At 30.4% G+C, this 16,126-nt stretch overlaps 1 protein-coding gene and 1 long non-coding RNA gene across 7 annotated transcripts in view; both read right to left on the bottom strand.

Moving 5' to 3' along the window:
- Positions 1-16,126, bottom strand: part of LOC139811922 (acetylcholinesterase 2) — a 94,183-nt gene that overhangs the window by 24,474 nt on the left and 53,583 nt on the right. For all 6 annotated transcript variants that reach the window (XR_011731776.1, XR_011731777.1, XM_071776430.1 and 3 more), the window contains exons 3-6: positions 11,479-11,621; positions 7,465-7,617; positions 2,237-2,400; positions 252-409 (exon numbers count right to left, since the gene is read on the bottom strand). Coding sequence is in view for 4 of the 6 variants with exons in the window: in XM_071776430.1 (XP_071632531.1) it covers positions 252-409; positions 2,237-2,400; positions 7,465-7,617; positions 11,479-11,621 (618 nt within the window). In the remaining 2 variants the exon portion in view is untranslated. The remainder of the gene's footprint in view (positions 1-251; positions 410-2,236; positions 2,401-7,464; positions 7,618-11,478; positions 11,622-16,126) is intronic.
- LOC139811941 (uncharacterized) lies at positions 5,071-7,458 on the bottom strand. Its single transcript, XR_011731781.1, has 2 exons — positions 7,167-7,458; positions 5,071-7,087 (listed from the first exon to the last, which is right to left on the bottom strand). It is a non-coding gene; the product is annotated as an uncharacterized lncRNA (long non-coding RNA).

The raw sequence follows: 16,126 nt of genomic DNA, 5'->3' as shown, positions 1-16,126 counted from the left end.
AAGAGTGAGAATAACGCATACACATATACATCATATATATCCCTCCCTCCCCCTCCTCTCTCTCTCTCTCTCTCTCTCTCTCTCGTCCAAACAAAGCGTAGTTGACAAGAATTTGTCACAGAAAAATGTGCTCAAAGTAATTGTGAATGCAACTTGTCAAAAGCGTTCAACGAGTCGAACTTTAATTAGGCAGCGCCTTGCACTTTACAGCTGGAAAAAAAAGATTTTTTATTTTCCATTTTGTTACGTACCGGGAACTCCCTTTAGGCGTGGCAGGAATTCGTTCCAAAATGCACAAGCTGTTGTACGAGGACCTCTGCCGAAGCCAGTCTTTTCCGCATTCCAAATAAAATATTTTGGATGATCTCTGGTATAAGGTGGCCATTCAGATTCGCTTGCTGTTGGCATCCTGAAAGACAGATTAAAAAGTAAAGATTAAAAAGTAAAATGTGTCACTCTAGTAAATTGTGCGAATATTTCATAATGAGCAAATAGCAAACTATAATAAAACTAATTTTCAGAAATTAATACTGTGAGAATCGGTGGTCATTTTTAACCTTTAATTTACACAACTAAAATACAAAGTATAATTTTTGTAATTTTACCTAAATACGTCAAACTTAATTACTTCAAATATGAAATCAAGTTTTCGTTAAATATTTTTTCGATTTACTGTCTTTACTGTGTCTGGTAGTAAAAGTACTTGATTTATTTTAATATTCACTTTAGCACAGTACATTTACCTCTAACATGGAATAACAATTTTCAATATAACCACTATTCCAGAAATTATATGATTATAATAGTTTTTAATTATAGATTTTGTGTTTTTACCAATAAAATCACAAATTTCCCATTTCACGGTTATATACTGCAGATATGTCAGATGTTTGGCTCAATAATTTCGGATATACTAGCTGTGATATCACGCTACTGACAATGAGAGTAAAATCCCACACCAGACTGTAAATTTACTGTATATAATAAAATTTAAGCACACGTATGTAATGTTATGGATAAATTTAACAATACCGGAAGCTAATTTTCAAATAATCTGTAAAAATACCACATTTAATTAATTTTCCATAATATTCCTGTATGTTTAATTAAAACAAAATCGACTTTGACATGTTTTCATATACCCGCACTCCTTCCCCCATTTATTCTTTTATCTTTCATGCTAAGTGTTACAGTACCTAAAGGTAGATTTCAAATATCATATGCAAAAGACATATGTCTCTGTCGCAAACAACAAAACGAAGAATCCTATTCATAAAGAGCGAAACGTCATATAATAACTTTAAATCTTAATAAATTTATCAGTACAGGAATATAGTACAGGAAATCGCCCCCCCCCCAAAAAAAAAACTTGATAGACGGAGATGTACTCTGTACAAAAATCTGAACAATTTTATCACTAATGCAGTAAAGTACAGAATTCTTCTAATCCTTTCGTAATTAGACTAATTGATTTTTATTATAATTTCAACATTTTATTAAAATATAAAAATTGTTAGATGCAATTTATAACGTGAGATATTTTATAATATTTCGCGTTAAAATGTGTAAATTGAAAATCGTATTAAATAGAATGAAATTAAGAATACAATAATTCCGCTTAATATTTAATTTTATACATAATTAGACTCAAGAAATATGATTAATTGTTTAATAAATTTATTCAATTAATAAATATGTCATATTTTGGTTGTAAGTTCTTTTAACAATTTAGACTATTTTATTTAAAAATGTTTAAATATATATTCGTGAATAAATTCTTTTAACCATTAAGACTATTTTATTTAAAAATGTTCAAGTACTCGTAAAAAACTATTTTTGTGGTCAGTACGCAACACTCACATTTTCGTATTAACAAAAAATGGAAATTTAGGTTTGAAGCATGCGGCAGCGAGTTTCTGGCGAACTTACTTCTCCTCATAGTTATAATTTGAATTTAAATTAAGTTTGTTTCACACATCAACGAACTCTTCTGCACACGTTGACGTCTATGACGCGTATCACTTATATTTATAATTTTACATTACATTGAACTGCATTAGCATGCGCAAATTTTATTAAGTATTTTATCGTTTTGGCCAAATATTTAACTATATATATATATATATATATATATATATATATATATTGAATAAATGTGATAAATCTTTACACTTTAATAAACATCAAACACATGATGTTGCACAACTCCGTAATACATATTATTCCTAATACCTACCCTGTATATGCAAATCGTGCGAAATAGTGAATCATTCTCAAAGACAGTTCTCGTTCTTTATCGGTGTATTCCAGAGACTTATTCAAGGGATGCCCAAAGACGTATTCCACTTCATCACCGTGCATCACACCCATCCATTCGCCCCATACATTCGTACTTGTCCTCTGCAACACAATATACGCTTCATCATTATTTCGTCAATTTGACGTTGTTATATCAAAGATAATACATTTATCACAGCCCTTTCATTTAATACAGAGATAAAATATATGTCTATTAATTTTATAGTTGCATATTATGTCGCAAGATGCAAAAATATGCCATGGCCATTGTATACCTATAAATTTTGAGGCAATGCTTTAATTTTAATTTATCGGCGCATCCACTCATATAATAAATGAAATGGATAAATTAATATAAGTAGATATTGATTTTCTATGTTAGATTAATTACCAAATAATTTTATATTTTATAATTTATGCCAAATAAACCTTAAAGTCCTTAGCAAAAAATATTATTTTTACTGTAAAAATGAAATAGATGCATGATAAAAAATGTTCAATTATCTTGGAATATATTTTGCACAAATATATTGGATAATTAATAATAATAGATAGTAAATAATAAAATATATAGACTAGAAGTTGAAAACTACTTGACTATTAATATATATATGTATACTTTGTCGTAATAACTTAATAGATTTGATCGTATATATCCAAAGATGCAATTTTATTTTTTACTTGAATAATTGTGTATTTTTATAAACTATTAAAAAGCAATCAGTGGTATTAAAACTGCAACAATAAAATATTTTGAACGAGGAATACAAATTCTTACAAAATAAAAGTAAATTTTATTTCTCAAAATAAAATTATTTTTCCTGGAAAAAAAATTTAATTTTTTTACAATATGTTTGAATTTGCTTTAAAATTAAACATCTTATGGTAAATAAATTTTTATTAAAAAAAACTCGCACTATATATGATAAAAGATGAATATGATAAATAAAGAATTGGATGGATACGTGTTAATTTTTATGTAGACTGATACCGCATACACTTCCAATTTCTTTTACAATATTTAATTAAAATATGCAGGTGTGCATAAAATGCTGTGGATGCCTGTGGATAGCAGTATTACGGTATAAAAGAGTCAAACTGCAAAGAGTCCAAAGTGTTCGAGATCGTAATATCATAATCGTATATCAAGACATATATGTATATTGGATATCAATTTCGGGTCGATATGGATACAGTCTGACTGTACTCTGACTCTGCAACTTTCTGCGACGAGCTGAAATTGCAAGGGTGCGGAAACACTGGAAACAGAGGTAACGCGAACAAGCGACAAAAAAAAAGACGCAAGCACTTTCGCGCGAGCTTTTGTCTTTCTAACCAGTGGGTAAAACCGTTATTAAGATTACGGCTGGCGCGCATGAGTAATGACATCCTCTTTACTTTCAGCAGCGCTTCGAAGAACCGAGCAGTACTACCTGATAAATTACCTTCTCCGCTAATTGCTCGAGCCTTCGTACCGCGGCATTTCGCTTACGTGCGTTTCATGGCCCAGGGGCTGCAATGAAGATAGAAGGTAGTGCGAAGTGAGGGGACGCGAAAAAGAAAGGAGAGAAAAGAAAAGAGAAAGGTAAAGTGAAAAGTGCAACGCGAAAGGTTGCAAAAAGGATGCTACAAGAAAGGGAAAGAGTGAAAGAGAAAGAGAGAGGAGAGTAGAGAAGGGGGGGAGGGCGAGACAATGCGAGAAAATGTTTGCGCGAGAGGTGGAAGATGGAAAATGGAGTAGTGAAAAATAGGGTATGCGTCAAGTGAGTGGAATAGTGCGGAGAAAAGGGGAAAGAAAAGAAAAAAGGGCGGCGTCAAATATATAGGAAAACAGTGACATGATCAACGACATGGATTAGATAAAAGCGCTATTTTCTAATAAACAGAAACTTCGTTCACAAGTTTATGATAGGCGCATCGCAGATGTTACAGCTAAAAAAAAAGACATAAACTATTATATAATTTAATATTTTTTACTAAATTATTTAAGAGAGATCATTTAACATATAACAAATAGTCAGTTGCAAATAATGAGATAAAATGTTAGATTTTTCTCTTATTATTTGTATGATTATATATTATTGCACAAAAAATAATATGATAATCAAAATAATTTTGAAATTAACAATGCGAGTATCAAAGTTTCCTTCGCGCTGAGCTGGAATTTCTAGTTGCAATATTTCAACTCCACTCTTTGTAATATCATTATACATATATCATATTTCTGCAAACTTTTTTCGTGCACTTAAGGAGATATCAACTATCGTAAAGAATTCAATAACGCGTTACATATAGTTTAAATTGAAACGTTTAAGAAAGAGAAAGAGAAGAAGGGAAGCTCAGATTTCCTTACGATTTCGGGTAAGCTGGATTTGGCACGTGGCCAACAGACCACTTGTCACTGGATTCAGTGATAAATCTTACGTCAATTTACTCAGCTCATATATTTTGCCTATTATGTTCACATTTTGATATCCCTCTATTAGCAAAATTTTATAAAAAAGAAAGAAATTTTGTCGGAAGTATATAACATAATGACAACAAAATTAATCAAATTAAATATTTATTTAATTAGAAAATTATAGAGCTCTATCTCTAATTAAATATATTACAAAGATAAATAAATACTACTTTTATTCATATAAATTGTATAAAAAAACTTTATTAGCTAAATATTTAATATCTTTAAATATTTAACATCCTTAAATACAAAAAATATAAAAATATTTTTAATAATACATATTTTTAATAATATATGTTCCAAGATTAAAATCTCTTTCACAAATGTTTATTTATTCAAAGAAATTTTTTAATTTAAGGCAACATGAATATTTCAATTAAAATTTAAATTAAATATTTTTTATATTATGTGCTAAACAAAAATCCACTAAAATAGTACATATATGACATAATCGTGATATTTGATATCTATTAACAGCAAACATACCCTCGCTAGTTTTATTTTTCTCAAAATTGTCTAAAATAATGCCTTATTGTTAGATGTTTTTTTAAAACACATTATACAATTTTGATGTTTATGGCTCAATTAAGCAATCGATAGAAGAGATTTTATAAACGTGACGAAGAGCCGGACATGACAGCACGGAATAGCGGCAAACGCGACACGTTACAACATAGTAGAACGTCCGCATATGTAGAGTATATAAGCCTCTCCCGCGTGAGTTTGCATTTCAAATAATTTCGGTGGTCGCGAGGAGGTGGAACGGTAATTGTACAGCGTCATGAATGCGCACAATTTGCCGCATTCTGGATTTAAACATTACACCTCCGTGACGTTGTGGAGGATGCATTATCTTCCGGTATGATAACACCGCGCTTGCGCAAATTGGCGATCGGCAAAACGGCAAAATAAATCACGCGAACGTGATTCGTGCGTGATTGATAATGTGGGTATATGTTGATATCTGATGGTTATTATTCGCTACCCAAATATTCGCCACACTTAATCGTGGCAACAGCAGCACACCGATGATTGATTAATGTTACGAGTGAATTGTTTCCACTTATGTCACGTTAAATTCACTTACCGCCTCAGTTCCGCTATAGATTTTTTTTGTTTTCTTTTGTTTCTCCGTTTTGTGTGTGCTCCCTTAGCTATTTCCATCACAAAATCTTCTTATTGCGTTATATATGCAAGCGATTCAGAATCCAATTTACATAATACTTTTGCGGTAATTTCCCAGTATTGTAAACTCTGTTCTTTCAGTTTACTTTGAGAGAATAGCGGCATAAGCTCAATAATACAACAATCTTCCAATCATCGGCTGCGCCGAGCATGTATAACGCAAAGATATTGAAAGCATTGCTGATATGATTTATCAAAGTACACGAAGCAATTAAAATGTTTCAATACATCTGAATTACAACACACATACAGGTATACTTAACAAAACTCTATGAATATTAAAAAAATGTGTGTATGAGTGTGTGTTGTTTGTGTATTTTTAGATGTATTACATATAATAACTACATTACAGATGTATATACATGAAAATTCCAAGGAGATGCAACAGCATATTCTTGAGACCAAATCAAGTCAAAAAGTCCTGTACCACTTTTCCTTCCGACAAACAATTATCGAGATATCGTAAGCTAAATATTGAAAAAATTACCAAGTTTTCCTTGAATATCTCAAAAAGTATTAGGCAAATAAAAAATGTTTCAGACAAAAGTTGTTCAAATTGATTAGTAGAAAAAGAAGATACAATAAAAAATGGAGGGTTTCCATTTAATAAATTTAACTTGGGCCCTGCTGGATTCAACACAGACCCCGGACCCAAAATTTAATAAGGTCGTCTATTGGACCCCTTCAAACCGTCCAACTTTTATCTAAAACATTTTTCCAATAAACCAATATTTTCAAAGATAACACTCACACAATCAGAGCTTGTAACACTTCAAATAACTCACCCTGTATACAAGCGCAAAGTTTTGTAATTGTATAGAATATTTAAAAAATTGTGTGCTTACATTCAATCATACATTTAAGTACATTTAACGATTAGCAATAATGAGTTGTCGGCAAATAAAAATTTCTTATTGATTAATTAAGTGACAAAGACAAGAATAAAAAATTTTCCTTTCATTAGTTAAATATAATTTAATAGTGATTGACAAAAAATATAACGTAAGTCTAACAAAATTGTTATTTAAGGCTTAATTTACTTAATATATTTATTATTCAAAAGTAAAAGAGATGAAATTTTTCCAATTGGAACAAGAAAATAGAAAGGTTTTATCAAGAAGTAATTGATTGCGTTGAGATACTCTATAGTTAAAAATATATAATGTATTATTATTCTTATTAAAAACAATTATTATAAAATATCTATTGTTAGTCAACTTACAATTAGTAAGGAAATATTTAATTTGTCCATATATACATCTATTATATATAAACGTATATACGCATACGGCATCTCATAAATTACATTCTGTTGACGCCACATGACAATCTTGACAACTTAAATATTTTTCGGTTGACTTCGTAGATCATGGAGATGTATCATCATAAAATTATTAAAATACATAATATATAATAATGGTTTGTTAATTGGTCATTAGGTATCTCTTGAGACGTGCTTATTGACTAATATCTAATATCTGTTCTATAACCGAATAACGTAACGACAGAGATAGCATTACCTGCGTGAAAAAGTAGTAGTAGACCTTCATACCGCGATCTGCGAATAATTGCGCGAAATGTGTGGACGGGCAGATGAAGAAATAATCGCCCACGATGTCCGCTATCGCTCTCTGATTCTGATAACCATCGTTCATCCGATCCCAATCGGTATACTGAAACAAAAATCCGTACAAATTCCCATTAAAGATTTATCAATTAATATTTAAGAATTTAATCTTAAACAACATGTCTAGTTTCAATTTGACACTTTTATAACTTGGACACTTAAAGAAAAGAATACTTTGGTTTCAAAATTTTTTAAATGGATTGTTCAAAAGCTTTTAAAGAAGAAAAATCATAGCCTTTTTCTTTTATTGAACTTCTTGAATGTTTTGAGAAATAACGTTTACAAAAATAACACTACAAATTTTTTTTCTACTTCTTGTTAATTTCTAAAAACTATAATTGTACATATGAGTCCAATTGAATTTTGTTCTATAACAATTTCATTTTTAAAATAAAATTAATGTTTCGCACGTAATTATTTAATTATTTGTATTATAATTTTGTTTTATTAGATACATTTTTACTAAAAATTAAAGGAATACTTCAAAAAATGAAACGTTACAGAGTACAGTATATAATACGAAAAGTAGTATAATATAGGGCTCCAGGTAAAGGTCTACCTTAAAAAACCTAACACGCTTCTATGTAGATGCGGAAGAGAGTCCACCATTTTAACATCCTTAAAAATGCACAATGTGTGCAGGTGCACATCTGTTGAGATTTCCGATTCTCTGAATAAGAAATTGATTATCTTCTTTAATTTTTGCATCATATTAATTTCGCCATGTTAGATTTAGCATTTCTGAAGTGTTTTATTTTGGAGTATTTCCTTAGCTTTTAATAAAAAGAAAAAATAATAAAATTAAACTATAATACAAGTAATTAAATAATTGGAACAAAATCATTACTAATCGAATTACTATTAAAAATGATTTATTTCGAACCCCTTTATAAGCCTAGGCTAATTTTGCCCACGGATTTAGACGGATAAAAATGCTACCATCTCGTATTCAGTGACCCAAAAAACGTAAGAGTACGTGTTTAACTTACGTTACTCTTTTTACAGGCTAAAATTGGCCCATTTTACTCATCGACCTTTATCATTGAGAAAAAGAAGGTGCTAGGAAATTAAAGCATCTTCCAATAAAATAAATCTCTTTTAATGTCTCTTACAGCAAATATATAATGACATATACATATAAAATATCACGAATAAATTGCGCGAGTTTGATTCATCCTATCTCTTATCTCTCTACAGTCTACCTTATAATCGTTTATTAATGAATCGTGTTTTAAAAGAAAATAGTTTTTTATCCAAATGTAACGCGATTATAGCCCGCGGGTTAAAAGAGATTACTATGGTATCGATGGTGGTTACTGGTTACGTATCGGATCACTTTGTATCGTCAATTTCCTTCCAATCGAAACGACAGTAAAGTGCACGCTTTTACAAATTCATTTCGTTCGATCACTCGCGCGAGTCGCGCGTGGGCGGGATCAGCAGACGGCATGAATTTATCAAAGACACGAGTTCCCGGCGACCTTTACGCGCACTGTATGTATCATCGTAAACGAAAGGCATCCTCGCTCTGCTGGCGTGCCTTGTTCCCGGATACTTAATGAAATGTACACGGAACTCGAGGTTTCACGCAGCCATGAAACAGCCCTTGACAAAGCAACTTTGACGTGCCATTCTACTGATCGGAAAGTAATTAGCGGTCAGCCAGCAGAATGAAGCTCTTTGAAGAGTGACATTACCTCAGTACATAACGATATCGATTTTCCCCGTAACCATAGCTGACCCGTTACGCACTAGAAAACCTACTGGAAGTGTCGTATTCGTTGCAAAGTGTTCGATCCCCTTTATGAAATTTTGCGCGAGAGCACTACTATAGTCTCTACAGAGACTACTTTGTCTCATTTTGAAAAAAACACAATTGACACAAAATTGACAAAAATGTTGACTCTCTATAGAAAAGAATGTAATGAAATCCATTATATCCATGAAATTGTCCTAATTTTATACAACTGTTTTAATACGTATATATATTAATAGATATATCGTTATACAAGATAAATTTTATTAAATTAATGAAATTAAAACTTATTATGTACAATGAGAATTCTTTCGATGATACATTTAAAATAATTTGAATTTGTGATATGAGAACGAGTGGAATAGCATTAGGTTTAATTGCAATCGTTCGTTGCTATCGAAAGCTGAAAGATTGATAAATATTCTCTTCCAAATCAAATAGAAATTTAGACTTTACTAGTCGATAAGCAGAATTGTTTCTGATTAGAAAAAAAATCATGATTTGTTATAATCACAATTATACAGGGCACTGCCATGTCTCTGATTCGCCGAAAATCCACGCGCGCGCAAAAAGATGGAAACGCGGAAAAAGCCGTAGAAAAAGGAATAGAGGAGCAGCGAGCAGCGAGTAGGCGTTCCAATTAACGGTTTTTCACTTTACACCCGCCCATATCTGACGCGATACGCGTCAGTGAGAAATGTACGTTTAATAATATTATATAATCATGGCCGATCTTTTTTTAGAGAAAGGAACGGATGCTGGCGTATATTTTTAATAGGATATTTTTTCCACATATTACTGCAATACTGCAATACTTGGAATCCATGATGATTCGCAACACGTATGTGCATGGGCATTTAAACAAATAGACATAGTAGAAGAAGAAGATGTAGTGCAATTTTATGTTGCTACGAATTAACAACGTATATTACAAATTAATTGTCATAAAAAACATAAAAAATTAAGAATTATATTTATAAAAAATTCTCTTTGTTAGAAATTATATTTGTTATAATTTCATTTGGTTACAAAAGAGGAAGAGGACGCAAACGCGCGCGTGTGTATACATATCTATCAATTGGCAAACCGTGGGAAGGTAAATTGACATCTGACATAAGTATGGTCCGTATGTTTTTCTATGCTACAAAAAAAGCCTGAAACGACTTAGCGACAGTTACAAGTTGAAGTTTGCTAACAAGAAGAACGCTCGAGGCCAATGAATACAGCCGAGAGCCGAGGTCTCGCTGAGTGGTTAGTTTGCAAAAAAATATGGGTCGCAGAGTGCTGCATGCTCTGCACCTCTGGTCGACGCATATACATATATTTCTGTATGAGGAACATAATTCGAGCGTTATCTCAATCCCCCGTGAAAGATCTTGCTTTGCAGAATTTAATCGCGTTTAACACTAAAACGCGCGCTTTAAAGCGCGTTCTATTTGTTCGTATAAATAAATCTATTAGAAATAAAATATTAATATTTCTCTTTACTTTGTATTTTGTATTGTAGTTGTATTCTTTTTATTTTGTGATTCGTTAGTTATAAACGATTAAAATAGAAAAAGATGTATATCGTTAGATTTCTCTAATCTAACTTTCATTAATATTCATTTATTACCACTAACAATATATTAATAATTTACATCTTATTTTTATTTAATATACATATTCGTACGTAAGAATAATTTCTAGTTTCAAAATTTTCTATATTCTTAAAATTTTACCTTTTGCGACTACGTGTTTCACTCAAAACCTTGTAGTCGATTTAGCATAAAGATAATCATTAAATTATTTTTTTAAAAACATCAAAAGAATCAGGGAAACTCGCTTTAAAAAAATGGGATTTAAAAGAAAGAATTTGTATCGACTGCTTTTAACATTTCTCCCAAGAAAAACGCAACTCCAAAAATTGATGAAAAATTGTCATTAAATAGTAATATAATGGTATAATAAAAGAAATGATATAGCACAAATACTTTGCGTGCATATAAAACAATATTTATATACATGTTATGAGTAATTAATGTTTATATATACATATATTATTTTCCAATTGTTTGTCATTATTGTATTATATTCAAATTCATAATATTTTATAGAAGTTTAGAAATATAATACGTAGTGCGATGCACGAAAATGTACAACGAGACTTACTTGGAAAATGATGGCTTCGCGCTCGATTTGCGACATATTCTTGAAGATAGAATTGATGATGTTGAGAAACTTGTCTCGCTCCAGAAAACTGGCTTGATCTTTCTCGAAGAAGTCAATAAAGTCGTATAGAATAAAATACGTTCCTGAAACAGAAATATATGCATGCATGTTAAACGAGAGGTACATTATAAAGTTTGTAAAGAAATATTTAAAAATATATTTATAAATACATTGGAAAAAATTACAACTTTTAAATGCATAACATCTTAATTTTGAATATTTTGATAAATCAAAATATACGAATATTTGTTTCGTCATATATAATTACGTGAGACAAGATTACCGAATAAATTCAAAAAGATATATGGAAAGAGAATAGAACGCTTTATGTCAGCGCGTTATTCGCAGTTGGCGCGTGCTACGTTTATATTTGTCCGTATACAAGTACCGTGCTTGTACCGTACTTGGCAACTACTTGTTCGCTGTACATTACATCCAATGCCATAGGGTAATAACGAAGATAGATATTCCTAATTGCACGCAAGTATAGCGCAGCACATGTAGTGCAACATTTATATAGCACATTTCGTAAAAGCAAAATATCGAGAAATAATATTATTACATATCAGCAATTATTACATATATATAGATAAGAATTTTACATTTTAAAAAACGCTCATTTTTGTTTTTATGAAAATTCTAAGATTCTAAAATAGGAATAACAATGGAGTAGAGGAGTATAATGAAAAATATAACAATATCGAAAATTCTAGACGCACGATTAATTTTTCGTAAAAAATTTTTTTTATATATTTCGCGATTTTGATGATAGCCGCTTAAAATTGAATGTGCCGAGACTAGTAACGAGTAATAAATAAAGACTGTTTATTTTTTAATTAATTTATACCTAAATTAATTCCTAATTATATCAAATTAATTCCTAAGCATATGGAGAAGGTATATGTTATAAAAACATATGTAACTCTTATATTAAGTTGTGCTGCACATGTGTGTGTGTGAAAAACATATATAAAATTTATTAAAATCGAACGGCAAAATCGAACACTGTCGTGCATTTCCTTGTTAATACACTCAAGTTGTACACAGTTGACAATTTGTTCCGGTTTGGCAACTCATGTGCACACAACGCAACTACTGGGAGCGTTAGTACAACAAAAGTGTCAGAAACACGATTTCAGAATGTTTCAGCTTGATTTAATGAAAAAAGTTGACTACCCGGCGTTATCATGCATTCTTGACTGTACGGTGTGAAACCCCGAATTTCCGGCTGCTTACACGTGCACAACGCGGAAACTTCATCCTCTTCTGGCGAACGAGAGTGTTGCCTCGAGCGTGCTACCGTCTTTCAGATCGTGTACAGTACGGAGACTACAAAGAGAGTGCTCCTTGGAAAGAAAATGTAGTTTTCCATTATAAAGATTTTCCTGTTGGACAATACGTACAACGATAATAGGCTGCTAGTCCTGACATTTATACACATTCTTTGAGAATTAAGACATATGATGGCGTCTATCACGTATATATACAACAATCTGTTGCCAAGATTAATTATTATAATTACTATTATATGTCACATAAGTGTGAGTAAAATAAATTAATTTTTACAATAATTATTGATTCAAAATATCCAAGAAATAAATTTAACAGCTATCTGTGCTGTTATTTGCGCGCGCGTGTGTGAGTGTGTGTGTGCGTGCGTGCGTGCGTGCGCGCGCGCCTTAAATTATTTCCAAAGTTGTTTTTAATAGCCTTAAATATCACTTACTTTTAATTAATATGATATGCTAATAATTGATGTGTGTGTTATACGTACTTGCAATCATATAAGCCAACTTCATTTATTCTTGTGCTACAGAATTATTAGTGAGAATGAGACATTCAAAATATAATAAAATTCAAAAATTATATTAACAAAGTTATTCTCGTCATACACAACGTAATTAAATTTAATTGTAAAATATAAATAACTATAATATTGCATAATAAAATATACATTTTATTTTCTTTTCCTTTCAAGAAGTGGAAAAACTCAAAATTGATGTTATTAACAAAGTAAACATAATTACGTTGTTAATTATCTATGAACAATTTTATCATCAATAAATAATATATATTTGATAATTTCGGAGTGTCATTATACAATCTCGAACAAGATAAAAATATTAAATTTTAATAAATTTATTATGTGGATATATGTATGTCCTGGCACAACATTAATAAATTTGCATAGGTATACCTATGCGCTAACGAAACTCCCTTGGTTCATACATGCATCTAAGTTTCTGTCTGAAATTATGCCACCATGACTCATGTCAGAATCAAATAGGTTCATTTTGCGCTCATTACTTGGTTTCCGCAAATATGTTAATGACATATTGCACTTATACATACTTATGTAAAAATGTGCAATAAATGTTAATATTTAACTTTGTTTATATTAACTTTTAACATTTAGCGTATTATCTTTATGTATCAAAAATTCTATTTTCAACCAAGAGATAAATTGTTTCGCCTAAAAGCAAAAGAAATCAATATCATTCTATTATTTCATCATAAACTTTAACTATATTTAAAACCGACTGACTTTTTAAATGCTATTTAATTCTTCTAAAAAACATTTGTTATATTTATAATGCACATATATTTATTTTTTATTTAAGAAAAGATTGCATAACTTTATATTTTTCTAATAAATATAGTTATATTAACTAAAAAAATTTAAAAAAATGTAAATTAAGGAATAATAAATAAAATTCAGCGAAATTTTTAAGTCGTAAAAGATTAAAATCACACACAACTATAATAGAAATATTATTACTATATATTCAAAACAGAATTATTTAATTTCTTTATCAAAAACAGTTTTATTTGAAATTCTACTCAAAGCATATTTCTATATTTCTTGTTTTGTATAATAATTTATGTTTAAATACCTATTTTGTTAGTTATATGTAAATAATATCAATTGAGAAATTCCAAATTAAATATAACAATTATATAATTATTTTATGTGCCTAATTGTTTATAGCGATTGGTAAAGTAATATTTTTTAATTCACAAATAGTGCAATAATTTGAATATTTTTGTACATTTTTCCTTGTGTATAAAAATGTCGATTTTCCATATACCCAAAATTGAAAGATCCAAACACTTTCTCATAATCCTGTAATGCAGCTATAATTCCGAAGAGCAATCGCAGCAATCTTTTATAACCCATAGCGATAAAAAAGTGTTTCATATTCATAGTCATAAATCAAGGTATTTTCTGTTTATCTTTATGTATAAATATATATAAAAATAAGAGATTTCTACCCTTTCATAAATAAATAGGCGATATAGAATGATATAATGCTGTGGAATAAAACGCGTGGCGATTTTGTTTTCCTTCGTCTTCATTCTCCCCCTCCCCCCCTCTCTCTCCCTCTCTGTCTCTCTCTCTCTCTCTCTCTCTCTCTCTCTCTAAGCGAAAGAAATCAGGTTAAAAGAGAATATATCATGTACTTACACCACAGACAATGTCAAAAATCACCCAAAAAGAAAGACCACGAATAGACAATAAACAGATTAAACTCTGCCAAAATAAAAGTAGTACATTTTTTTTAAACACACATTAATGAAGAAATCTCTTTGCATTTTAGTCATTTTAATTACTTTTCTGCCAGGCCCGGATTTTAACGTATTGAGAGCTTTCACTAATTTAAGCATAATTTTGCATTTTGCATACGTTTTGCGCAATTTCTACAAACTTCTTGGAAATGATAGCAAAAATTAATTTAATTTATCTATCCGAGAAATTTGTGCATCAGTAAAGCTTCAATAAAACAAAGAAATTAGGAAAAAAGCGAATACGTATGTTGCTAGATTTCAATAAATATTGATATTCGCATCATTTATTAATCGTAATATATATGCTAGAATCACAACATTGACAAATTGTTGCTCGAGCGAGGACGTTAATAATCATTCCTCTTTGAAAGCAGTACTTTGAGTAATAAATACAAATGTATATATAAAAGTTATAAACAAAATAAACATTGAAAACGAATGTGTCATTGAATAAACAAATGCAGGAGAGAAAAAAGGGAACTTATAATAATAGAATTTCCTAATCGACGCTTCGAGTGACGAATGTATGCGAGGAAATTACGAATTCGATTACAACACACTTGTAAAAGGGCAAAAAAATTGATATATTTTAAATACATTTCATTCTTTCTTTTAATAATAAATGCATAAGCAAATTGAAAATTATTAATTAACGCGTCGGATGCATACAAGAACAATTTAGAGTTAAATTACAAATTCTTGAATTCGTACGCGCACGCCAACATTTCAATCGCTTCGAGAGAATTCCCAGACTGGTTGCAGGTGAATAATGGTACATACGATACTTTCTAAATAAACGAGTCGAGTATTTCGTAGTTTCTCTACTATATGTAACAGTACTTTTGGGAATTTGCCGACACATGGATTTCTATGCATATGTGTTGAACTTAATTTGAGATTTACATTGGTGCTCTTTATGCAACTGTATTATATACAATCATATGTCCGTGTGCATTTAATGCAACATATATATACTACAAGTGTATATATATTCAAAAAAGATAAAGATAAGATGTCAAAT

The sequence above is a fragment of the Temnothorax longispinosus genome, chromosome 4 (genome assembly GCF_030848805.1).
Source record: "Temnothorax longispinosus isolate EJ_2023e chromosome 4, Tlon_JGU_v1, whole genome shotgun sequence".
NCBI lineage: Eukaryota > Metazoa > Arthropoda > Insecta > Hymenoptera > Formicidae > Temnothorax > Temnothorax longispinosus.
The sequence above is the reverse complement of the archived record's forward strand: the minus strand, read 5'-3'. Positions and strand labels throughout refer to the sequence as shown.